General features: G+C 37.3%; 2 protein-coding genes and 1 non-coding gene across 5 annotated transcripts in view; 1 reads left to right on the forward strand and 2 right to left on the reverse strand.

The window, feature by feature from the left end:
* Positions 1-8,247, forward strand: part of FKBP3 (FKBP prolyl isomerase 3) — a 19,489-nt gene extending 11,242 nt beyond the window's left edge. The window contains exons 4-7 of the mRNA XM_023222615.2: positions 1,996-2,131; positions 2,660-2,727; positions 5,724-5,821; positions 7,598-8,247. Of these exons, the coding sequence (XP_023078383.1) occupies positions 1,996-2,131; positions 2,660-2,727; positions 5,724-5,821; positions 7,598-7,652 (357 nt within the window). The 3' untranslated portion in view covers positions 7,653-8,247. The remainder of the gene's footprint in view (positions 1-1,995; positions 2,132-2,659; positions 2,728-5,723; positions 5,822-7,597) is intronic.
* The window catches only part of PRPF39 (pre-mRNA processing factor 39), a 22,308-nt gene continuing 4,787 nt past the window's right edge, over positions 8,245-25,765 (reverse strand). For all 3 annotated transcript variants that reach the window (XM_023222612.2, XM_023222613.2, XM_023222614.2), the window contains 10 exons: positions 20,845-21,012; positions 16,250-16,415; positions 15,335-15,442; positions 14,081-14,245; positions 13,641-13,767; positions 13,030-13,298; positions 11,336-11,520; positions 9,588-9,662; positions 9,240-9,357; positions 8,245-9,002 (listed from right to left, as the gene is read on the reverse strand). In XM_023222612.2, coding sequence (XP_023078380.1) covers positions 8,946-9,002; positions 9,240-9,357; positions 9,588-9,662; positions 11,336-11,520; positions 13,030-13,298; positions 13,641-13,767; positions 14,081-14,245; positions 15,335-15,442; positions 16,250-16,415; positions 20,845-21,012 — 1,438 coding nt within the window. In that variant the 3' untranslated portion in view covers positions 8,245-8,945. The remainder of the gene's footprint in view (positions 9,003-9,239; positions 9,358-9,587; positions 9,663-11,335; positions 11,521-13,029; positions 13,299-13,640; positions 13,768-14,080; positions 14,246-15,334; positions 15,443-16,249; positions 16,416-20,844; positions 21,013-25,765) is intronic.
* LOC111549539 lies at positions 12,881-12,966 on the reverse strand. Its single transcript, XR_002733768.1, has one exon. It is a non-coding gene; the product is annotated as a small nucleolar RNA SNORD127 (small nucleolar RNA).

Here is a 25,765-nt window from a genome sequence, read left to right on the forward strand (position 1 = left end):
AAAAAAAAAAAAAAAAAAAAAAAAAAAAAAAGAATGAGGGAGTAGGGAGGGATTTAAGCACAGTTAGGGAAGTGAAAAATTACAAAAAGTAGGAAGTGGGGATTGGTCCATAAGAAACCTATCTGAGTTTGCCAACTGGTGCTTATCAAAAGTTAGGCTCCCATAGAGACTTAGAGACAGGGTCATATCTTCATCCTCAGGCGTTGACTGGAACAAACAGTAAATTTTTTTGGCAGCCTTAAGTTTTCTTGGGCAGGCACTTTAAGGAGAGATCAGGTCCTCCTAGGAATAAGGCATTGAGCTATTTGAAACTTGTGTTTGTTCAGATCTTTATAGTGCAAGGTTGAAGCCTTGTGGAGAAGAGGGCTCAGAGGATCCTAGCTAGGGTCTGGTCAGGGAGAGAATCTTTTGTCCAAGAGGTAGACTATTTGCAAGGAGATCAGACTTTTTTTTTTTAAGATGGAGTCTTGCTCTGTGGCGCAGTGGTGCCATCTCGGCTCACTGCAACCTCCACCTCCTGGGTTCAAGTGATTCTCCTGCCTCTGCCTCCTGAGTAGCTGGGATTACAGGCACACACCACCACACCCACCTAATTTTTTAATAGAGATGGGGTTTTACCATGTTGGCCAGGCTGATCTCAGACTCCTGACCTCGAGTGATCCACCCACCTTGGCCTCCCAAAGTGCTGAGATTACAGGTGTGAGCCACCGCACCCAGCACAGATACTTTTACTTACAAGTTTTGGAAAAGGATAAAATCTTCAGCTAGGGAAATGAAAGTGAATAAAAATTTGCATACCTTGACCAATTAGAAATACATCAGGAATAGGCCAGGCGTGGTGGCTCACACTTGTAATCCCAACACTTTGGGAGGCCAGGGCGGGTGGATCACGAGGTCTAGAGTTTGAGAACATCCTGGCCAACATGGTGAAACCGTGTCTCTACTAAAAATACAAAAAATGAGTGGGGCATGGTGGCAGGTGCCTGTAGTCCCAGGTACTCGGGAAGCTGAGGCAGGAGAATCACTTGAACCCAGGAGGCAGAGGTTGTTACAGTGAGCCGAGATCACGCCATTGCACTCCAGCCTGGCGAGAGTGAGACTTCATCTCATAAAAAAAAAAAAAGAAAGAAATAGGCCAGGAATAAAGAAAACACTTTATCTTGCTTTTCAAACTCAGGAACTAATAGATTTGAAATATTTGATATCCACCCACACCTTTGTTATTTATTTTATGAAATTTAGAAACCAAATACAGATTTGGATAATGCAGATCCCTCTGAATTTGGTCTGAATTTAGAAACCAAATAGATATCAGGTAAGGAGGATACTTTTAAATTTGGTACACCTCTTTTTTTTAATTAATTCCCTAAGATTCTTGACAGTTCCTCTGTCTGCTTTCCTTTCATATATGAATTACTATTGATTACATTAATCTGTAACCTTTTTTTTAGAAGACCCTGATAATCCTACTTTGTTCTAGGAAATATGCCTGTTATTTCTGTAGGTAATGTTATCCATTGTGTGAATTTATTTTCCAAATCAGGGTCAGAGGCAATATCACTGTATTCATTCTAATTGGATATAATAAAAACACCTAGTAATATCAATTATTGCTGCTAAAACAGTTCAAATCTTTGTGGGAGGAAGTCACCATCCCTAATTTTAATGCCTTATGATTTCATAGGAATTAAATAGTAATTTTTTTTAACTTTAGGAAATAACTGAAATCATGTTATGCTTTGGTGAGTAATTAACAGAATCTTATTAGAAGAATTTAGGCTTCCAAAGAAACTGGAAGTTATTTGAAATTATAGATGTGTAAGTTACTAATAGTCACATCACAGCCCTGAAATTAGATACTGAGTGTTTTGTTTGTTTATTACCAAATCCATCAAATAGACTTTGGTCATTGTTGGCTATTGTTTGTCATTCTTTTAAAGGACACAAATTAATAACTGTGTGTGTGTGTGTGTGTGTGTTGTTTTTTGTTTTTAGGGTCCACCAAAATATACTAAATCTGTTCTGAAAAAGGGAGATAAAACCAACTTTCCCAAAAAGGGAGATGTTGTTCATTGCTGGTATACAGGAACACTACAAGATGGAACTGTTTTTGATACTAATATTCAAACAAGTAAGTCTAAATGTAATCTTATGATTTTGCCTTAAAGAGATTTGAAATACTTGGGTGGCAGACAGATGAGTAGTTAGCAGTACCTTTTTCCTGACTGTCACCTACTTTTATCCAGACATACTTCCCCCCAAGATCTACTTGGAAGAGGTCTTCAGTTCACTGATTATTGGCTGGCTAAAGACCTCTTGTTCATTGGAAAGCAAAAGATAAGGAATCTCAGTCTAAACCTGGTTAATGTCCGAAAGTAAGGCATTAGTATTTGAATAGAAAAGGCAGGATAGTAAGCTGTTTTGTGATGTAAGAATAGGTCCTGCCCTTCTACCCTTTGTTAAGAATGTAATTATTTTTACAGCCAGAATTTTATTGATGGATGATCTGACTTTGTAAATTTTTCTTTCTTTTAAAATACATAGTATTGTAATTCTGAAATCAAACCACTATATTTTTGCATTGGAATTTAATAATTTCCGATGGAAATTTCTTAATAATAGAGTATATCATTAATTATAAGGAAAATCTGTTTTACAGGTGCAAAGAAGAAGAAAAATGCCAAGCCTTTAAGTTTTAAGGTCGGAGTAGGCAAAGTTATCAGAGGAGTAAGTAAAGAATGCCAGTGAATCAGTAGATATTCTGGCACATGCTGCTTCTGGTATGGTGCCTTAAATAATTAGGTTTGGGGATATAACACAAAGGAAACAGACTTTGGAGTCTGACAAATTGGGTATAATCATTGCTAGCTGATCTTGCACAAGTTGTCTGGGTCTCAGTTTCACTATCTATAAAATGAGGATAGTACTGCCTGCCTCAAGGTTGTTAGAAGATTAAATGAGCATAACTTGGAAGTACCTAATACAACAGGGGCTTCAGTCCCTTCCATGTGTACCCATTTTATTATTTTTCTTCATAAAGTAAGTCTTTGTCAGAACATTTGGCCCTCTAAATTTGTCTTTAAGCTTCCTGTAAAACGTCTTACAGGACGTTTGTACCATTTATATATAATTTGCAAAGGTAAAATATCTGTTCCATTGAAGTACTCATAGAAGCAGAGTTTGTTTCTGTAGCCTTTTCACCTCATACAACATAGGCTGCAATCATTCAAACATAAGCATGCTTTAACCTACACTTATATATGAGAGAGAACAGAAAGAAACTTTGAGAAAAGGGGAAGTTAGGCTTGACCCATACTGACCATTACAGTGTACAAAAGAAGATAAAAGAGCAGGATGGACTGTCACCTTCTATGAATCATGCTAGGGCCTGCCCATTGTGCCCATTGTTTGTTTTAAATTGTTATTGTCAGAACATCAGACGCCAATAACTGAAATGCCTATTTAAATGCAGTTATAGGAACTAAGATATGGTTCAGACAATCATATACAGAACATAAAATATCTTGAAACTAAAGGTTTAGTTGAGCATAACTTTATAATTGTTACCTGCCCCGGCCGGGCATGGTGGCTAAGGCCTGTAATCACAGCAATTTGGGAGGCTGAAGTGGGCGGATCATGAGGTCAGGAGATCGAGACCATCCTGGCTAACACTGTGAAACCCTGTCTGTGCTAAAAATACAAAAAATTATCTGGGCATGGTAGCACTCGCCTGTAGTCCTAGCTACTTGGGAGGCTGAGGCAGGAGAATCGCTTGAACCCGGGAGGTGGAGATTGTAGTGAGCCAAGATCACGCCACTGCACTCCAGCCTGGGCAACAGAGCGAGACTCCATCTCAAAAACAAAACAAAATTGTTACCTGCTCATACCAAGTTGATAGCAAGTATATATCAAATTGGGCCATTTTTCTATTTCTGTAACTTATTTGCATACTGGTAAATTTCTTCTAGTCTGCCATACTTTTTTTTTTTTTTCGAGATGGAGTTTCGCTCATGTTGCCCAGGCTGGAGTACAATGGTGCAATCTCAGCTCACTGCAACCTCTGTCTCATGAGTTCAAGCAATTCTCCTGCCTCAGCCTCCAGAATAACTGGGATTACAGGCGTGCACCTCTCACCTAATTTTGTATTCCTCTGGTAGAGATGGGATTTCATCATGTTGGTCAGGCTGGTCTTGATTCCTGACCTCAAGTAATCCGCCCTCTTCAGCCTCCCAAAGTGCTGGGATTACAGGCGTGAGCCACCATGTCCGGCTAGTCTACCATATTCTTATTTTCCAAATGTGACCACCATAATTTTGTCCCTTGAGCTTTATATGATTGTTGTATTTCAATAGAGCGTATAATATTAGGAATATTATCCCTGTGGTGATGTGGACTTAACTGTTTGTGGCAACTAGCTTTAAGATCCAAATTTGGAAAATACGGAGAGGCCAACCCAGAAGCCTTTTATTGTTTCTTTGAAAAGTCAGTTTTACCTTTTGCACTTTTGCAAAAGTGCCGTAACATTTTAAAAATTGTATTTCCGGCCGGGCGCGGTGGCTCAAGCCTGTAATCCCAGCACTTTGGGAGGCCGAGACGGGCGGATCACAAGGTCAGGAGATCGAGACCATCCTGGCGAACACGGTGAAACCCCGTCTCTACTAAAAAATACAAAAAACTAGCCAGGCGAGGTGGTGGGCGCCTGTAGTCCCAGCTACTTGGGAGGCTGAGGCAGGAGAATGGCGTAAACCCGGGAGGCGGAGCTTGCAGTGAGCTGAGATCCGGCCACTGCACTCCAGCCCGGGCGACAGAGCAAGACTCTGTCTCAAAAAAAAAAAAAATTGTATTTCCAAAATTAGCTGGGCATTCCTGTAATCCCAGCTACTAGGGAGACTGAGGCAGGAGAATCGCTTAAACCCAGGAGGCAGAGGCTATGGTGAGCCAAGATCATGCCATTGCACTCCAGCCTGGGCAACAAGAGCGAAACTCCGTCTCAAAAGAAAAAAATTGTATTTTATGTGCCAACATGACTCCACTATTACAATTGGGTAATCTTAAAACAGTTTTACAGTGACTACTTGCCATTATATTCCAATAAAAATAAACTCAAGTTTGTCCTGTGATATAAAAGCGTTGCAGGTTGTTTTTATGATGGTGCTAATAACAAACTGGTTTTCATAATGCATGGCATGTTACAGTTTACAAAAAGTTTTTGTGTGTGTTTGTTTGAGATGGAGTCTCCCTCTTTTGCCCAGACTGGAGTGCAGTTGTGCAATCCTGGCTCACTGCAACCCCCGCCTCCTGGGTTCAATTGATTCTCCTCCCTCAGCCTCCCGAGTAGCTGGGATTACAGGCACCCGCCACCGCACCCAGCTAATTTTATTTTTAGTAGACATGGGATTTCACTATGTTAGCCAGGCTGGTCTCGAACTCCTGACCTCAAGTGATCTGCCCACCTCGGCCACCCAAAGTGCTGGGATTGCAGGCATGAGCCCCAAAAGGTTCTTTTGACATTAAAAAAGCCCTGCTTAAAATACCCTTATTTTTTTCTATTGAAGAAATGGAAGACAAAGATTTAGGGACTCACTGAAGTACATTACCTTAGAATATAGTGAAATCTATAGTAATAGATTCTGTGTTTAACATACAATCTTGTCTTTACTGTCCTGGTATTACATGTGCTTTTTGCAGAATACCATTAGTTTTTATTTTGTTCTTGCCTTCAGTGGGATGAAGCCCTCTTGACTATGAGTAAAGGAGAAAAGGCTCGACTGGAGATTGAACCAGAATGGGCTTATGGAAAGAAAGGACAGCCTGATGCCAAGTATCCTTTTCTCCCTTCATAATTAAAGTTAAAAAAAAAAAAAAAAAAAAAAAAAAAAACCTGTAGATCACCTGAAGATGTGAAAGATGCTGTCTAGACAAACTTCTGGATCAAGAATCCTGTCCAGACTAGTCTTCCTGATCTTTAGATGCTTATGTGTCAGCACCTCCAATAGACAATAGTATTTTCTATTGGTATAAAGTTCAAACCTCAGCTAGAATTTTTGTTTCTCTTATTCAAATTCTTAACTTTCAAGACCTTAACTGTGAAGTTTAAGCTTAAGCAGCAATTCTTAATGTTTTTAAGTTTAAGAAAAGTTACCATGCCCAGTACAAACTGTAGCAAACTAGGATGCAAATATGGCTCATGGTAATTTTATGGTACAGTATAATTTCAGGCAATTAAATTCAAAGCTTAGAAATGGAATAGATGTGGGAGATTACCAGTTGTGAACTGAAGGAGACCACAGAATCAACAGTGTTAGCATAAGCATTTATTATTACTACTAATGACAATACTCACTGAAAGTCCAGTTTATGAACATTTAAAAAAGAATAAGGAATGACTCCAGACCATTAAGACCAGACCAATCCAGTAGGTAAGAGGGAAGGTAGTTTATGGCTTTTGTTGGTTCCATTCCTCTTGGACCCGTAAGATGAAGTTTGAAAAAACAATTCCTTTGGAAGGCAGCTTTCTGTAGTCTTAGCAGATAAACATATTTGGGAATATAATAGCTCTCTTAGCTTTTCAAAATCAAATGGCCAGGCTGGGCGCCATGGCTAATCCCTGTAATCCCAGCACTTTGGGAAGCCAAGGAAGGCAGATCCCCTGAGGTCAGGAGTTCAAGACCAGCCTGGCCAACATGGTGAAACCTCGCCTCTACTAAAAATACACAAATTAGCCAGGCGTGGTGGTGCGGGCCTGTAATCCCAGCTACCCTGGAGGCTGAGGCAGGAGAATCGCTTGAACCTGGGAAGCAGACATTGCACTGAGCCGTGATCATGCCACTGTACTCCAGCCTGGGCAAAAGAGTAAGGCTCTGTCTCGCGGTGGGGTAGAAAAAATCTGATGGTCAGCTGCAGCTCCCTCTCCCATGTAAAGAAGCATCTCAAGACCAGTCTGATGCACATGTAAATTATATAACTGTTAAGTTAGCAATTTTTTTTTTTGACACAGAGTCTCACTCTGTCACCCAGGCTGGAGTGCAGCATCGTGATCTCAGCTTGCTGCAACCTCTGCCTCCTGGGCTCAAGCAATTCTCCTGCCTCACTCTCCCGAGTAGCTGGAACTACAGGTGTGCACCACCACACCTGGCTAATTTTTGTATTTTTAGTAGAGACAGGGTTTCACTATGGTGGCCAGGCTGGTCACGAACTCAATCTCAGGTGATCCACCGTCTCAGCCTCCTAAAGTGCTGGGATTACAGGTGTGAGCTACCGTACCTGGCCTTGAACTTAGCATCTTAAAATGCACAGTAAATATTACGTACTACCTCATAAAAAGTTTAATACAGTGTGTATATATATGTGTGTGTGTGTGTATACACACATATATATTTTCCCAGATAGAATGACATTACCTTTTTTCTGGAGTACTTAATAGTCTTCATTAAGTGGTGGCTAATTTAGGAGTACTTAATAAAGCATCCAGGTAAGGAGGATCCTAGTCCAAGCTCAATTTATCTAGTAAGCCTATCTAGTCAGCCTATCCTATACTAAGGTTATGGGGGTAGGGGAGAGGCACTTTTTATCAAATGTACCTTGACTTCTTCAACAGAATTCCACCAAATGCAAAACTCATTTTTGAAGTGGAATTAGTGGATATTGACTGAAATAGTTCAGCTCTAAGGGTATTAGCAACAATGAGAAAACTTGGCCTTGAAGAAACTTACCTAACTAGTTAGAACTTGTTACTATTGTAAAGGAAGAGTCAACTGGAAAATTCAAGGAGTTAATAAAATTTGTTTACTTGATCCCAGCTTTTGAGAGATGTAATCCCTTATGAATCCCTGAAGTCTAAAATACTTTCCCACAGCTGTGTAAAATACTGGTCAAGGAGAACTTTTTCCTTTTACCTCATGTTGTAAACTAAGTGGCTCAATAAAAATTTATCCACTGTCTTGATCTGACTGTGATTTGTTTGGTGTTAATATATTATTGTTCTGATTAGGTAACTGGAACTGAGGACCTCATCAAACCAGGGAGTAACTCCCAGTAAAATTATCTGGACAGATTGCCTGTATAATGAGAAGGCAAAAGCATAGGGATTGAGGGGAAACAAAATGCTAAAAGGGAAGAAATCTTAGCATGAAGATCAATACCTGAATTTAGGAAAAGTGCACTTCAAAACCAATGAGCCACTAATAAAGGTGAACATAAAGTTAGTATTATTAATTGATGCCCCCAAAATAAATTCATAAACAATTACTGGATGAGTCTTCCATTTTATTACAAAAATGAAGATGATCAGTTTGATCAAAATGAAAGCTTGTTCACAAGTTTTACATGAATATTCTAAATACAAAGTCTCCTGAAACAACATACTTTTGATATGATTTTCATTTTTAAAGGGATGCAAACATTCCATTTTCTCATTTATAATCTCTCTATTCCAAAGCATAGTATTTTAATAATATATCCTTTCTGCCGCTAGATCACAATTCACAAGTATAACTGAAACAGACAAAACCTTGATAGCAAAGGTTGAAGTCCTTTTTTTTAAAAAAAAAAAAAAAGAGGTAAATCCTTAATAACCAGCCCTTATGTGTTGTCAGAATTTTGTACTACACTGACATGATTTGCAGTCAGGTTTTTCTTCCTACCCCTTAAGGCTACAAAATTCTGTTGCAAATGCATTGCAAAAGAATTCTAGACCACTTAATGCAAAAATCAAAAAATAGTTCTTCAATAAAAAGTAAATTTTATAAATGGTAGGAAACAGTATCAGTATCTGTGGTAAGCTACTAATTGACATTTTTCCCCTATTACTAAACAAATCATGTTACACAGAAACAAGGAAGACAGGTTTTCAAATACAACAAGCTTATACTGTTTACATCCCTCATTAAAAAAAATAATAATTTCATACTTTTCACACACTCCATTTGAAATTTACATTTTTCCCATCAGGTTGGAGGGGGAGGATAATATTGTCCGTAATTCCAAGGATTCTGATAATTGTACTGAAAGGAAAAATTAAGTGTGTTAGTGTATTAGAACTGTGGCAGAGTTCCATATGTAAAAGTATAATTAAAGCAGGTATGTTTAAGAAAACAAGCAAGTGTTCACTGCTAAAAATTCTAGTACTTAACCACCAAAGAATGTATTACACAATTGGAACAAAAACTTTTTTTTAAAAAAGTATCCTAATTCATGCTAATAACATCTATGAACAAAGAATTATAATTTTGCATACTCACTTGATACCATGCACTATAATTATATACAGCTTGGTTTGCCTGTAAATCACCATCAATCTGTGTAGATGATGAAGTTGTATCTTCTGTGTGTGCTTTCTTTTCCTCTGGTTCTTCTGATCTATTATAAAATGGCAAAATGGAAACTTTCAAAACTCCCACAGATAACTTTACCAAATAGATGAATGTTATCTATATATTTGTATTACTGAAGTTCTGAATCATTCATGACTTTCAAATCATAAAAATAAAGTATGTAAATTACAACAAAAGTAACACTTAAAAACATTTGTCTTTGAAGGCATTTCCATAATGAAGCACCCCTTCTTGACTTAGCAAAAAGTGACATACCCATTTTCTGCTTTCCTTTTTAAAGAATCCTGTTCTTTTAGGAGTGTTTGATGTTCATCATAAGCATTCAGAAGCCTGAAAGGAAAGAAAAATATATCCTCTGGAATATATAAAAAACAAACTTTATTAAATATTTAAAGTTATTTTTACTTAAGAAACTGCCTAAGAAAATTTCTAAGCGACTCCTTTATTTTTAAAATTTCTACTACTAAAATCATAGTTCTCATAGACACTCCATTCCCTATACTTACAATGGACTAAATGACACTTGTGTTGAATCTCCAATTTGTCTGCCTATTTTTGCCAAATTAAAATAATGTCATTTAACATCACTGGTCAAAATTCCAATAGCTTACGACTATCAACTGCCTACTCCATGTGCTATCAATTCAGTCTAGCTTTCAATGCACAACACAGTCAAGATCACGCTTCCACTACTTCACAAAAACCTCCAATCAAGCAGATGTTACTTTTAGATGAGCTTCAACTTGCTTTCGCCACTGTGTCCTCTGCTCAGCTTATCAGAATCCAGTAATAACTAAATGAAGCTCAACCTCCTCTATGAAGCATGACAAATCCATTCTGATCCACAGATCACAGCCCTCCTAGCAGTTACTTGCTACCTCATATACTTATTTCCTCTATTAATCATATCACTCAACTAGACTAGAAGCTAGAATTACATATCTCATCTTTTGTGTACCTTCTTCAGTGTAAACACAAGACACTAAATACACAGCACCCAAGCAGTTAAGAGCAGAAACTGAAGTAGGTTCAGTCCAAGCTCCACAATGTAATAATAGCTATATTACCTCAGAAAAAATGCCTAATCTCTGTTTTATCCTCTCCTCATCTATTAAGAGAACAGAACCCTATACCCTCATTCTACTGATGGGAATTTTCTGCAAGATAGCTGAATAAAACATTTGGCATCATGCCAAGCATGCAAATCTATACATTAATACATTAAAATACACTAATATAAACATTAGCTGTTCTATTAGTTGCACTGAAATTTTACACAGCCATCAAAAATATATACACACATATACAAACACCCAGATACAACTAATTCAGTTGATCTACAGTGGTTTCAACAGAAATCTAAATGAGAATAATCAGAGAAGGCACATGCCTAACAGGAACTGGTATTTCCTTACTAGAATCAGGTAAGACTAGAACTTCAGCAATGCTCTAGCCAATACTTGTACTCTTAGTAAATTAAATCTTAAACTTTTCCTTTTCCCAAATCCACTGGAGCATTCTCTTCAACCATCCTCAACTTTCGGCCTTTTAAAATGAAGGAAGATGAGGCCACTAGGCGTGCTCTGTGGGACCATATCCATCCTCTTCTCCAATCTCAGAAAACAGCACTCTGACTGGAGATTAATCCCATCCATCTTTATTGACCTATATATTAAACATTTGGGTTTCAAGGTTCAATCCTTATCCCATTTCCATTTCACAGGATTGCTCCTTCCTGCCTTCTCTCATTCAATCGTGGTTTAAATTGTCATTCTAAAATTGGGAAAACAGTTTTGAAGGAAAGACAAACCGTTATGTCTTCCTGTTAAATGCATATACATTTATAAAATTGAATTTACCCCCACATATATCTGAGGAAAAAGTAAACTATGTGAACATTTTAAAATTTAACAATGTATCAATCTATACTAATCATCAAATCCCCATAGAAAAATATCAATGCTCATTTATCATTCAAATAGGTAATATAATTAAGATCTTACTTATTAACATCAGAACCAAAATCTTCAAGAAATTCCACTTTTCTCTGAGAAAATGTAATTCTCATTTTAATAGGTAATGAACCATGTACAGCTTTGTCAAAACAATTTAGGATATTTTCTTCATTTTGTTTGAGGTCACCACTATATTCCATTTCAAGTAAATTGAGGTATAACTTTGTATTCTCCTGTGTAAAAAGCAGCATCATTAATATTTCTAAAATATTTTTATTAGAGCACAGATATTTAAAATGCCTTAGTTTTTGTCTCAATTTGAAAAAAAAATTGAAAATTGTTTTGTATTAAAATACAACTCATGCTAAATGTTTTCGGCATGTATCTAAAAGGGTGAAAAAATTCAATAACACACTGATGAATTTTTCAATCAATTGATCATTCTAGTATCTCCTAAACAATACAAATTGTTAAATGCCAATAAATTAAAACTATATCCTATCTTGTATTTAGTATGACTTGACCTACCATGACAATTAGAAAATAAAACATTAAAAAATTATCTCTATGCTTCAAATAATTTAAATCTTTACTACAACTATAGATAAACATCTTAACTGGGCCTGGTGGCTCATACCTATAATCCCAGCACTTTAGGAGGCCAAGGCAGGAGGATCACTTAAGGTATGAAGTTTGAGACCAGCCTGGCCACCATGGTAAAACCCCATCTCTACTAAAAATACAAAAATCAGCTGGCGTGGAGGCGCACACCTTTAATCCCAGCTACTCGGAAGGCTGAGGCAGGAGAATGGCTTGAACCCAGGAGGCGGAGACTGCAGTCAGCTGAGATCACGCTACTGCAATCCAGCCTTGGTGACAATGAGACTCCGTCTCAAAAAAAAAAAAAAAAAAAAAAACCGCCAGGTGAGGTGGCTCACGCCTGTAATCCCAGCACTTTGGGAGGCCGAGGCAGGCGGATCACCTGAGGTCTGGAGTTCAAGATCAGCCTCGCCAACATGGTATAACCTCGTGTCTACTAAAAATACAAAAATTAGCTGTACACGGTGAGCATGCCTGTAATCCCAGCTACTCGGGAGGCTGAGGCTGGAGAATTGCGTGAACCCGGGTGGCAGAGGTTGAAGTGAGCCAAGATGGCACCACTGCACTCCAGCTTAGGTGACAGAGTGAGACTGTCTCCAAAAGAAAAAAAAAAAAAAAGATAAACCTCTTAAACTGCAGCTAGAAGCAAACTGCTATACATCTTTATCTTAAACAGATATGGCAATAACTAAAATCCTAAAACCTGAGAAATTACCTATTACCTGTACACTGCCTTTTTCAACTGATATATAAAAAGTACTCTATGGAGACACTAAATCATCTCACTGCCAAATGTGCTTACAACACAGGCAATGCCTACGCTTTTGTTTATAAAGTATTCTCCCAAGTCCTCTGTTCTACTTAATAATCAGTAAATTTGTTGATAATTTATAAAGGGAAAATATAAAGTATCACAATGTCTACAACAATTTTAACCCAATAATCTTATGTCTCAAACTTCTAATTCAAAACAATTTGAAAAAATTTTTTAAATGGCAACATCAGTTTAGAGGGACTGCTGTCCTCATTTAGTAATAAAACATATTACATACAGACCAAATCTTTCATCACAGTTGCCACAGTGAAAATACACTGACCACTGGTGTTTTTATAAAGATACTCTTAAAAATACAAATGCATACTTTGTCTCTTTCGATTGCTTCCAAAAGCACCTTTCTTGATTTTGGAAGGTTTTTCTGTATTTTGAAAAGATGCCGGGCTAGTTTGACAGCATAAAATGAAGATTCATTATTTGATTTGGCATTCTTAATGGCATCCTGAAGTAAATGTTCAGCTTCTTCCAGATTTCCATGCCGTCGTTCTAAACTTACTCTTCGTAAACGAACCATTGCCAATCCTAGAACACATTCTTCAAATGTTCTCAAGATATTCCTGGCTTCATTAATATTACCTAGAAACAGTAATTAAATGTTTATGCTTTGGTTTAAACAACTAAAATAATGTTTATAACCACATACTGACAACAATCACCCAGGGGCTAAATCCAGCAACTAAAGGGAAACAGCCACACATATTTACATACTGCCTAGGGCTGTCTGGGGGCTACAATGGCTTACAAAGCCTAAAAGTCAGAACACATGGCTTATAAAGCCTAAAATATTTACTCTCTGGCCTTTTAGAGAAAAAGTCTGCCAAACTGCTTTACACCATCCCTTACTACTCAATTTGTTATCACTGTTTCCTGAAATAACTGAAAATCTCTAAAATATCAATTGAATTTCTCCACTCTTACCCTGCTGCTCCTCAAAAGCTGCCCAAAGCATATGCACCATGGGTTTCTTTGGGAGATGTATAGTACAAGCTCTGCTGAAGACATGCCTCACTCCTTCAATGCTATGGTTTTCCATGTACTTGGCATACTACATACAGAAAAGAGGAAATACTGAATAATTTACAGTTGAACAAGTCATTAAATTTGTGACAGAACGATAAAATTCTATTTTTAAACCCATTCAGCACCTTTATTGAACCACTAGACTAGTTTCTGTAAGGAAGGACGAAGAGAGGCAACGAGGTTGGCATATGCAGCAGTCAAATCTGGTTGCAAGCAGACCATCTCCTAATGCAACAGATATAGTTATATGAACAACATTCAACAGAAGTACAAAAAAGGTTAGTCACTAGATCAATGTTTATAATATATTCAAGTTTAAGAGCACATGATTTTCTTACCTTAATCCAAAACTCCTCATAGAGGGCACATGATATGACACATCTTTCAAAGAGAACCACAACTCGTTCATGAGTCCCATTTTCAATTTCAAATTCTAAGTATTCTTTCCAGTTTTTTAGTTGTGCCTTTTCCAAAGGTTTCACATGAAAGTAAGGTCTTTTAATCTGTAATGAAATTGTAACATGCCAATGATAGTAAACCAAATCACCAAAATATGCACAAGCACAGTGTTAATACAAATTATTTTAAATATAATTGATAATCAAAATTTTTTAATCGTATTTCATAATTTAAAAAACTTTTAAAATTAAAATCCCTTAAATTCCTTAAGCTTCACAAACAAATGAAATAATACATTTTCTATTTATTCTGCCATTTTGCCAATTACATGCTTTTTAATGTACAGAACATTTTATACTTTGTTGAATATTTTAAAATTGAACAACCATAGTGACAGAAAGTAGATCAATGGCTGCCTAGGGCTAGGAGTAGAGAAGGGGAACTCTGGCTGGAAAGGGGCCAAGGGGACCTTTGCGGTGCTAAAAGAGTTCTGTCTGTATCTTGATTGCTGTGATGACTACAATGTACATACATACATCTGTGAAATGATTCCATATTCTAAGATTCCATTCATATGAAAGGCCATTATAGGGAAATCAACAGAAACAAAAAGCAGATAGTGGTACCTTAGCACTGGGGGTAGAGGGTTGCAGCTGAGGAGGTAGGGGTAGTGACAACTAAAAGTTAAGGTGTTATTTTTTGAGGTGGTGATTATGTTTTAAAATTGACTGTGGTGATGGCTGTACATATCTGTGAATATTCTAAGAACTACACTTTAAATGGGTGAATTATATGGCATGTGAATTATCTCAGTAAAGCAGTCAGAAAAAAAAAAAAACAAAAAATTAAAACTGTGGGAAATTACCTCATTTTAGTATAAACCTAAAATGGGTGAATTATAATGTATGTAAAGTATAACCCCATGAAGTTGACTTTTAAAAATTGAATAATTAGAATAAAGTTGTTCGGATTAAGCAGATATCTTGCAATTCAAGTAAATCTGAATTCAAACATTCTAAAACTGATTAGGGAAAATGGACAAACTGATAATGATTATAATAAATGAGACAAACATCTGAAGTTATGGCTTAAATATGCAAAAATAAAGTTACAACAGAGATAGTACTATCAAAATTGAAAGAAAAATAAATTATTCCTACTTCGTATTTTAAAGACTATTAGAAAACACTTACACCTTCTTCAAATGTCCACCTTTTACTAACTTCATGCTCATTATAATTAAACATTTCTTGATGAATCTCAATGATTCTATGTCTCATGTTTTCTATTTCTGTAATTAACTTGGGAAGAAAAAGGGAAAAAGTAAATCTCACAAACTATACTGAACATTTTCAATATCACTGCATACATTTAAGTATTATTCACAGATATTTGAGTCTTAGAATAGTGGCAGATTTTTAACTGTTGGCAATTATGTGCAAAATCCAATTAACAACACTAAAATTTATCACACAACTTCCTAATTAACCACTTTCATACATTTCTTTTTTTTTTTTTTTTTTTCTTACATTGGGATAGCAGATTCACAACCTAGGCAAAATACTCCTTCTAAGCTAAGTTTATCTTGGGGTGTCTCGTAGTAAAATAGATTCTCTGCCTTAAATCTATACATACAAGCTACTGAATCTCCACTTGCCTTAAACAGAAATTAACTTCAAACAAGCTACAAGTCACTGGGTAAATGGCCGGCAATAGAAGTGATCACTGTGCTACTCATGCAGTCAAGGAGTAACAGGTCCAGTTTCTTCTGCACTAAAGACCTTTTTTTTTTCCCCGAGATGGAGTCTTGCTCTATGGCCCAGGCTGGAGTGCAGTGGTGCCATCTCAGCTCACTGCAACCTCTACCTCTCAGGTTCAACCAATCTTCCCACCTCAGCCTCCCAAGTAGATGGAACTACAGTCATGTGCTGCCACACCTGGCTAGTTTTTGTATGTTTAGTATAGACGGGGTTTCACCATGTTGCCTAGACTGGTCTCAAACTCTGGACCCCAGGTGATTCGCCTAACTTGGCCTCCCAAAGTGCTGGGATTACAGGCATAAGCCACCACACCTGGCCACTGACGAACTTTAGAATAAGACTGGTTACCTTTGCAGGATCAGTTATGTCTTCAATTCCCGATGGTAGATCATCACCAGGGGGACCATCATCACCACTATGTCCATTTACAGAAGCTAACTCCCTTCGCAACTGAATAAACTGTTCACCAGTTAAAAGATCTCTAGGCAAGTTATTCTGTACATGTTCTTTAAATCTAAAGGAAGACAATAAAAATATATACTTTATATTTGAATCATAATTTTAGATCTCATATTGAGATTCCTACTACATACTACTCTTTCAAAGGATTTGATTTGAAGAAAGAAACCAAAACATCATAACTTTTCTCCTTCTTTTCTATATTAAAATCCTACCATACATGATAAAACACTACCATATGATAAAACAGTCTATAGACATCTTCTATTTCTTCCTTCCTTTACAGTAGAATGGAGAAGGCATGGACGGGCATAAACTGAAACCTCAGTTTTGTCTGTTACTGGTTATCCGACTTAAGGGAAGTTTTTCCTTTCTCTAAATCTTAGTTTCCTCAACTGTAAAATAAGATGATTAATACCTATTATTTGTGTGTCATAGAATCTATTTTACTACGAAGACACAAAAGTTACAGTAAAATTAAATACTGTAATCCACATTTAAATTCTAAATGATCACTTGTAAATAATCAACAAATACAGCATTTCCTTCCCACCTCCCAAATACTCCTCAATCTACGTGAGTATGCAAAAATCCAATGAAACTGCCCAATTAAGGTTATCAATTACCTCATATATAAAATTAAATGGACACTTGTTTTGTAGTGTGGTCCTCCAAGCCTCTGACTGCTGCTCTATGTCCTGTTCCCCTTCCTACCTGCCCTAAATGCTACTATTCCCAAGAATTCCACTCTCCAGTTGGTTCTCATCTATTTTTATTAATACATACTTCTGGCCAATCTCACTGATACAGCTTGAAATAAGTATACCATGGTGACTCTCAAAACTGTAACACAAGTCCAAACCTTTCTCCTAATCAGATTAGCATATCCAACTGCCAATACTCTGCATAAAGAAATATAGATTAGTTTTAAGCTAATCTATAAAAAGATTTTTGAAACAAAAATCATTTCACTATTTTATAAAAACATGCAATAATTTATATACATACAAATTTTAATCAAAAACACCAGGTTGAGGAGCTAAAATATCTATATCATCACAATTTGAACATATCTTTGGAACCTCAAATATGAAATATCTTAAAGTAAGCATGGCATCTTCATCTGAAAATGAATACCCTCAGCATTTCTTTCTTTGTGTGTGTGTGTGAGATGGAGTCCCGCTCTGTTGCCCAGGGTGGAGTGCAATGGTGACATCTTGGCTCACTGCAAGCTCCACCTCCCAGGTTCAGGCAATTCTCCTGCCTCAGCCTCCCAAGAAGCTGGGATTACAGTTGTGCACCACCACGGCCAGCTAATCTTTGTATTTTTAGTAGAGACAGGGTTTCACCTTGTTGGTCAGCCTGTTCTTGAACTCCTGACCTCAGGTGATCCATCTGCCTCAGCCTCCCCAGCACCTGCTCACGCCTGTAATCTCAGCACTTTGGGAGGCTGAGGTGGGCAGATCACCTGAGGTCTGGAGTTCAAGACCAGACTGGCAAACACGGTGAAATCCGTCTGTACTGAAAATACAAATAGCCAGGTGTCAGGGCGGGCACCTGTAATCCCAGCTACTCGGGAGGCTGAGGCAGGAGAATCACTTGAACCTGGGAGGCGGAGGCTACAGTGAGCCAAGAATGCACCACTGCAATCCAGCCTGGGCAACAGAGTGAGATTCCATCTCAAAAAAAAAAAAAAAAAGTATATAAATAACATTGGAATCTAATTTAAATTTTGCAAAGTCAATGGTTATAGAGGCTAACAGCCCATTTCAGCACCAGGAGGAAAAAAATTAACATAGATTGCCTCATGTTAAAAAATTAAAAATGAGGAAGTAACTCTCAAATATGTAGTATGAAAAAACAGATTTAATTACAGATGAATATTAAAACTCAAAACTGTCAACGTATGAATTAAAAAACTTAAGGTAAAATTTTAAAATAACTAAATACAGTACATAAATCTAAAATGACTTGATTGCTGCATCATGTAGCAACTTCTTTAAAACAGTGACAAAGTGTGCATAATATTAAGCAGTATTTTTTCAGCAGTTTTTTGTATTATAAAGCTAACATTTATTCAGTCAAGATTGGCTGAGTGTCTCATATATACTGAGGTCTATTCTTAGGTATTAGAGATACAAAGAATTACGCCTCAGAAACTGAGAGGCATGTTGAGGATATAGGAGACATAAATTCAAAGCAGTGTTACTGGTGCTGATATAAATGTAAACAAATGTAGGTAAAGTGGTGGCACAAATGACAGACTAGATATCTCAATATAGATGAACCAGAGAAAATTTCACAGAGAAGATACAAAACTGTGTGGTCTCAAGGAATATGAGTCCACTAGACAAGTGGAAAGAGGAAAAGGTATTACAGTCATAAAGATATAAAACAGCACTGCCCTTTTGGAAGTTATCAGACTTAGGTGTGTTTAGAGCTCAGGAACTACCAGGGATTGGACCTGGATATTAGACCAGATCACAAAGTCCTCATGCTAAAGAAGGTTTTAAATTAGACATTATCTCAGAGAAAATGTGCAGGGTACATCCCATATACAAGCCTAATACACAAGCACAATAAAATATTTCCATTATTACTGTAGAGCACTTAGAATATGTTTTTTAACACACGCCTCCTCCTCTATCCTTCTGACCAACTCACAGGCATGCTATTTACACATAGCTTCTTCGGGCCTTCATTCCTACAACTTAGCCTATCAACAGGTACACAGCAAATGCTAAATAAATGACTTTAAGAAAGAGGCATGTGTTACGGGAAAAAAAAAAAAATTCAGTGGTTCTCAAAGTAATTCAAAGTCATGTGAATTAGTTAACTTATATAAACTGTAAGAACTGCATAAAGACTACTTGTGAGTTCACTATAACTGATAAGGAAAGTGGTTCTAAATGCATTAAGTGAAAAATAGCAGATTATAGATCAGTATGTGTAATATAATCCCACTAATATCTATTATAAGTATATACGCATTTTTAAAAGCCTAGGGTAACTGATGACTTAAAGAAAAATAAATAAAAGCCTGGTGGGATAATTATTTAGAAATAAAAAAGGACTTGTAGGATAACATATCAAAAACTTCAGGGCCATACTGTCTAGGTTCCAAGTAGCTTCCAATCACTTAAAACTCTGTGGCCTTAGATAAATATGCTAATCTCTCTGTGTCTCCCCTTTCATAAAATGGGAACAATAGTCCTTGCCTCACTGGGTTATTGGGAGGATTAAGTGAATCACAACGCACTCAGCAGAGTGTCTGGGATATAGAAAATGCTATGTGTGTTTCCTACACATATTTTTCATCATCAGTAAAGTCTTGTAGTTACAGATTTTTCCTATACTTTAATTCACAGAAGAACTAGTCTATGAAAAGACACTCTCTTTGGCCCATCAGGTAATTTAAGTACTTTTGTACTTATGTGTTCAGTAACTATTTGCCAAGCATTTCCATATGCCAATTCTTGCTTGTGTTAACGCCTTTCAGCAAATGTCTTCCCTGGTCATTATATCTTAGAAACCTGCCTACTTCCTCTATTTCATCGAAAGCAGAAAGTATGTTCCTATCTATATGCTTCCTATTTCTAACCTGAGTCTGTATAAATTCTACCTCTAGCAAACTGTTCCTTAGTACTTTACAAATGCTTCATAAAAGCCTTCTACTTTTGGTAGTAAAAAAAAATTTAGAAAATCACTCACTTAAAAAGTACCTAAGTTTATTCAAGACTGCTCATAAAAATTATAACAAAAAATAGAAAACATGTCAATTTTATTTATTTTTTATTTTTATTTTTATTTTTTTTGAGACGGAGTCTTGCTCTGTCGCCCAGGCTGGAGTGCAGTGACTGGATCTCAGCTCACTGCAACCTCCGCCTCCCGGGTTCACGCCATTCTCCTGCCTCAGCCTCCCGAGTAGCTGGGACCACAGGCGCCGGCCACCTCGCCCGGCTAATTTTTTGTATTTTTAGTAGAGACGGGGTTTCACCATGTTAGCCAGGATGGTCTCGATCTCCTGACCTCGTGATCCGCCCGTCTCGGCCTCCCAAAGTGCTGGGATTACAGGCTTGAGCCACCGCGCCCGGCCGCAAATCATAAAGTTTAAAAAAAATGAGCATCTATCATGTGCCAGGCACTGTGTCAATTTAATGCCACAAATAAATAACTAAACTTACTATTTTCGCATTCCTTCACTACTCTGAACTACCTTAGACAAGACAGAATTTCTGTGTTTATCTATTAAAATGAATAAGGAGAAACTTCTATCTAAAAACAGTAAAATTTCTAAACATTTCATAAGGCATATGAAAAAAATGTCAAAAGCAAGCATGTGGGTTGTGATTAGCAACAAAATTTATTCCTTTTTCCACGTAATAAAAGCTTACATAACATTTCAAGAGAATTATAATACTAATATTATCAACTAACTATCTGAGTAATCAAAGATGTTTCAATGATCAGAATTTCCCACCTACCTCTGAAAATGATGACTATACAGCTGTGTTGGAATACCAAGAATACGATCATATATAGCTGTAACTTCTCTCAGGTTTCCCTGCTCATTTTCCCAGTTTATATACATTTCCCACAGTCTGTCAGAACGGAAATCTGTTCCTGCAGCTAGAACAGCATGCTCAAAAGTTCTGAAAAATTAAATTACTCTTAAGTTATCTTTCCAAGACAAAATCACTTATAAAATATTTCTAAATTTAGAAAATAATGCTAACTTCAAAAATTATATTCAACTGTTTCCTATGCAAGTAGGGATTAAAGGGTAGACAGAATAACAGAAAGCATATAAGAGCTGCTTAAAAAAAGTGAGAAAACAAAGGGAACAGTTAAACGTACTTTATGTAATTTTATCATATAGAAAATTAAATACAAAATGTACACATTGCAAATAGGTAAGAGTAGACATTTAAGTATTTGTTAAATCTGAAATGTCTGTTGTATAGATTCATTTATGACAGAAGACAAAATTAAAACAAGTAAGAAGTTAAAGAGAGGCAAATTTTATCTCAATTTAAGAATATTTTCACCAGGCATGGTGGCTCGTGCCTGTAATAGCAGCACTTTGGGAGGCCAAGGAGGGAGGATCACCTGAGTTCAGGAGTTCAAGACCAGCCTGGCCAACATGGTGAAATCCCATCTCTTCAAAAACACAAAAATTAGCTAGACATGATGGCAGGTGCCTATAAAATTAAATTACTATTTGGGAGGCTGAGGCAGGAGAATCGTTTGAACCTGGGAGGTGGAGGTTGCAGTGAGCCGAGATCGTGCCATTGTACTCCAGACTGGGCAACAGAGACCCCGTCTCAAAAAAAAAAAAAAAGAATATTTTCAAGCAAAAATAACTCTCCAACAAGGAATCTGGCTGCCTTGCAAGATAAGTATACAAAGGCCAGGCACGGTGGCTCACGCCTGTAATCCCAGCACTTTCGGAGGTCGAGGCAGGTAGATAACAAGGTCAAGAGTTTGAGACCAGCCTGGCTGGCACGGTGAAACCCCGTGTCTACTAAAATACAAAAAAATAGCCAGGCATGGTGGCACATGCCTGTAGCCCCAGCTACTTGGGAGGCTGAGGCAGGAGAATTGCTTGAAGCCGGCAGGCAGAGGTTGCAGTGAGCCGAGATTGCGCCACTGTACTCCAGACCAGGTGACAGAGCGCAACACTGTTTCAAAAAAAAAGGTATACATATACTTTAAACCTCTCAAAAGCCCTTCTCAATTCTAAAATTCTATCATTAAAATTTATCACAGGCTGGGCAAAATGGCTCACGCCTATAATCCCAACAAATGAGGCCAGGAGTTTGAGACTAGCCTTACCAACACAGCAAAACCCCATCTCTGCTAAAAATACAAAAATTAGCTGGGCATTGTGGTGCACATCTGTAACCCGAGCTACGCAGGAGTCTGAGGCATGAGAATCACTTGAACCTGGGAGGCGGAGGTGATAGTGAGCTGAAATTGCACCACTCACCACCGCACTCTGGCCTGGATGACAGAGCAAGATTCTGTCTCCAAGGGGGAAAAAAAAGGTTGTTAGAAAGTATTTTAAAATACCTAGTCATGTCAAGAGATTTCTGCAAGCAATTTTAATCACTAGATTTAATACTCCAATGAGATAAAGCTTTTAGATACATACTGTTAAGATAAGTATATTAAAATCAAGAGAAATTTTTTAAAAGTATAAAACTACACTCCCTAAGTTAACCCACAATTTTAACACAATTTCAATAAAGCACTAAAAAATGTTGAGTGGAACAAGAAAAAATCAAATTCCACTATTCATCAAGTATACAAAAATGCAAAATGGCTTTGTAAAAAGATAATGCAGCAGGCATTTTCCTGAAAGATAATATAAGAAACTAGGAAGCCACAGTAATTACAAGTTTGGCACTGGCCCGGTAACAGAAAAATGGATGAACAGTACAGAGCCAAGAAAACAAAAAGAGATCAATGTATGTAAATATTTGGTGTATGATATATAATAGGAAAATATAAAATATAAAATAAAAATGTCTATCTCATGACAGATAGAAATTAAAGTCAGATAAATGAATAAGTGAAAAACTACAGAAAAGTTAGAACAAAATACAGGATTTATATGTTTTTGGCAAAATAGGCACAAAACTCAGAAACCAGTAAGAATTAAAAGAGAAGCACATTAAGGAAAAATAAAACTTCATATGATAAAAGACACCATAAAAAACGTTAAAGACATACCAACATTGGAGGAAATGTTTAATATAGAGATAAACAATTGAAGAGCATGTGTGTATGTGTGTCTGTGTATGCATGCATGTGCATATTTGGTGTAAGGTTTCCTAAAGAATAAAATAGATGTTACTGTCCCTACAGAACCCCAAAAGATTCAGAAAAATAACCAGACACTGAAAAAAGTATAGAGAAAAGGGGAAGAAGACAAGAAGGTAATGAAATAAAGAGAGAACGTTTAGAAGAAGGTATACTTAATGAATGGTGAGAAATCTTCAACTTTCCCGCCCAGCTATAGGGACTTCAGAAGCTAGCTTTCCATTCCCCAGGTAAATAAAATTACCCTTCTCTAAAGAAACTGCTTGGCTCAGGAATAAGATACAAGGTTACTATCACTGGGAATCCACCAGCAAAAAAGAGTGGCCACATGATTATGCTACTGTGAAACCCTATAGGCCAACTGACAATGTCCCATACAAAACACACAGTGCATCCATATAGGTTTTTTTTTTTTTTTTTGAGACAGGGTCTCACTCTGTCACCCAGGTTGTAGTGCAATGTCACGATCTCAGCTAACTGCAACCTCCACCTTCCAGGTTCAAGCAATTCTCCTACCACAGCCTCCTGAGAAGTTGGGATTACAGACTCCTGCCACCATACCCAGCTAATTTTTTTATATTTTAAGTAGAGACAGGGTTTCACCATGTTGGCCAGGGTGGTCTCGAACTCCTGACCTCAAGTGATCCACTGTGCCTGGCTCATACAGCTTGTTAATATCTAATCTCTAATAGGAACAAAAATCCAGAGATCAGGTATCTCAGAGATGAAAATGAGTAAACAGAAAAATTTCAGAGGAAACAGTCCTGGGAACAGAGGAAAACCTCAACTATCCTTAGTATCATCAAAGAAAACGAAAAGATATGCAGCCATGAAACAAGAACTGGAGAGTATAAAAAAAGGAACACTCAGAGAACAAGAAAGATTCTTGGATATTAAGAATCTGAGCCGGGCACGGTGGCTCACACCTGTAATCCCAGCACTTTGGGAGGCCAAGACGGGCGGATCACGAGGTCAGAAGATTGAGATCATCCTGGCTAACACAGTGAAACCCCATCTCCACTAAAAGTACAAAAAATTAGCCAGGCGTGGTGGTAGGTGCCTGTAGTCCCAGCTACTCACGAGGCTGAGGCAGGAGAATGGCGTGAACCCAGGAGGTGGAGCTTGCTGTGAGCCGAGATTACGCCACTGCACTCCAGCCTGGGGGACAGAGATTCTGTCTCAAAAAAAAAGAATCTAATGGAAGATGTTAAAAATCCAATACAAGAGTCAAGGAAATACCTCAAAAAGCCAGACAGTCTAAGATATGAAAAATAGGAAGAAGAAAAGAAAAACTCAGTAATTAAAAGGAGGTCCAATATCCAACTATTAAAAACAACAGAGAAAATCAAGGCAAGGAAATTGTCAAAATAAGAATATCCATCATAATAACATTTCTAAGAATAGAAGAACATTAGAATCTCAGACTGAAGACTCACCTAATCACCCAATAATCACAATAAGAAAAAGAAAATCCATATCAAAGCTCATTTTTATAAAACTGCATTTACATCAGACTCAAAGAGAACATCCTAACAGCTTCCACGGAGGAAAAACATGTTACAGAAAGAGAATCTATTCTAGAAGAATGGTTTTGGACTTCTCAAAAGCAACAGCAGAAGCTATAAAGGAATAAACAATGCCTTCAAAGCTCTACAGAGAAAATAACTTTCAACTCCAAATTCTATAGCTTATCAAACCTTAAAATTATTTTTTCATCCAAGCATCCTTTAACAAGAAGTTACAGAACACATTCTTCTAAAAGCTGGACATAAAATCAAGAAAGAGTGAGATCTAATAATAAACTCTCATAGAAGTGAAGTAAAGACATCTCCTAGAACCATGATGATACGAAAATCCCAAGACAACTCTTGTACAGCAGAACTAGAAGATCAGTTCAGATTATAGTAGAAAGGTTTCCAGGAGAGACAGCTCAAAGGAGAAGAAAAAAATGGGACTTACACATTTTTTAACAGGTCTGATTACATAGAAAGCTATATTTAAAGCCTTCTACAAAGCTGCTGGAGAATATGAAAAAACCTCAAATGTTCAAAGAAAATTAGACAAATGGGAAAAATGAGGGGCAGAGGAGGAGAAATTAAAAACCAAAAAGGTTATAAAAATGAAAGGGCAGTATGATGAAAAATATTTACAGGTTTTTGATCTTTTTTTTTTTTTTTCTGAGACGGAGTCTTGCTCTGTCACCCAGGCTGGAGTGCAGTGGCACGATCTTGGCTCACTGCAATCTCTGCCTCCCAGGTTCAAGAGATTCTCTTGCCTCAGCCTCCCGAGTAGCTGGAACTACAGGCATGCGCCACCACGCCCAGCTAATGTTTATTTTTGAGACAAGGTCTCACTCTGTCACTCAGGCTACAGTACAGTGGTGCAATCACGGCTCACTGCAGCCTCAACCTCCTAGGCTCAAGCACTCCTCCCACCTCAGCCTCCCAAAGTGCTGGGATTACAGGTATAAGCCACTGTGCCCACCCTTATTTATGGATTTACAATGATTAAAAAAAAATACTGAAGCTGATTATTGAAACCTATCCTGTAGCTATATTGGAAAGGAATGGGAAAACAAAG

The sequence above is a fragment of the Piliocolobus tephrosceles genome, chromosome 6 (genome assembly GCF_002776525.5).
Source record: "Piliocolobus tephrosceles isolate RC106 chromosome 6, ASM277652v3, whole genome shotgun sequence".
Classification (NCBI taxonomy): domain Eukaryota; kingdom Metazoa; phylum Chordata; class Mammalia; order Primates; family Cercopithecidae; genus Piliocolobus; species Piliocolobus tephrosceles.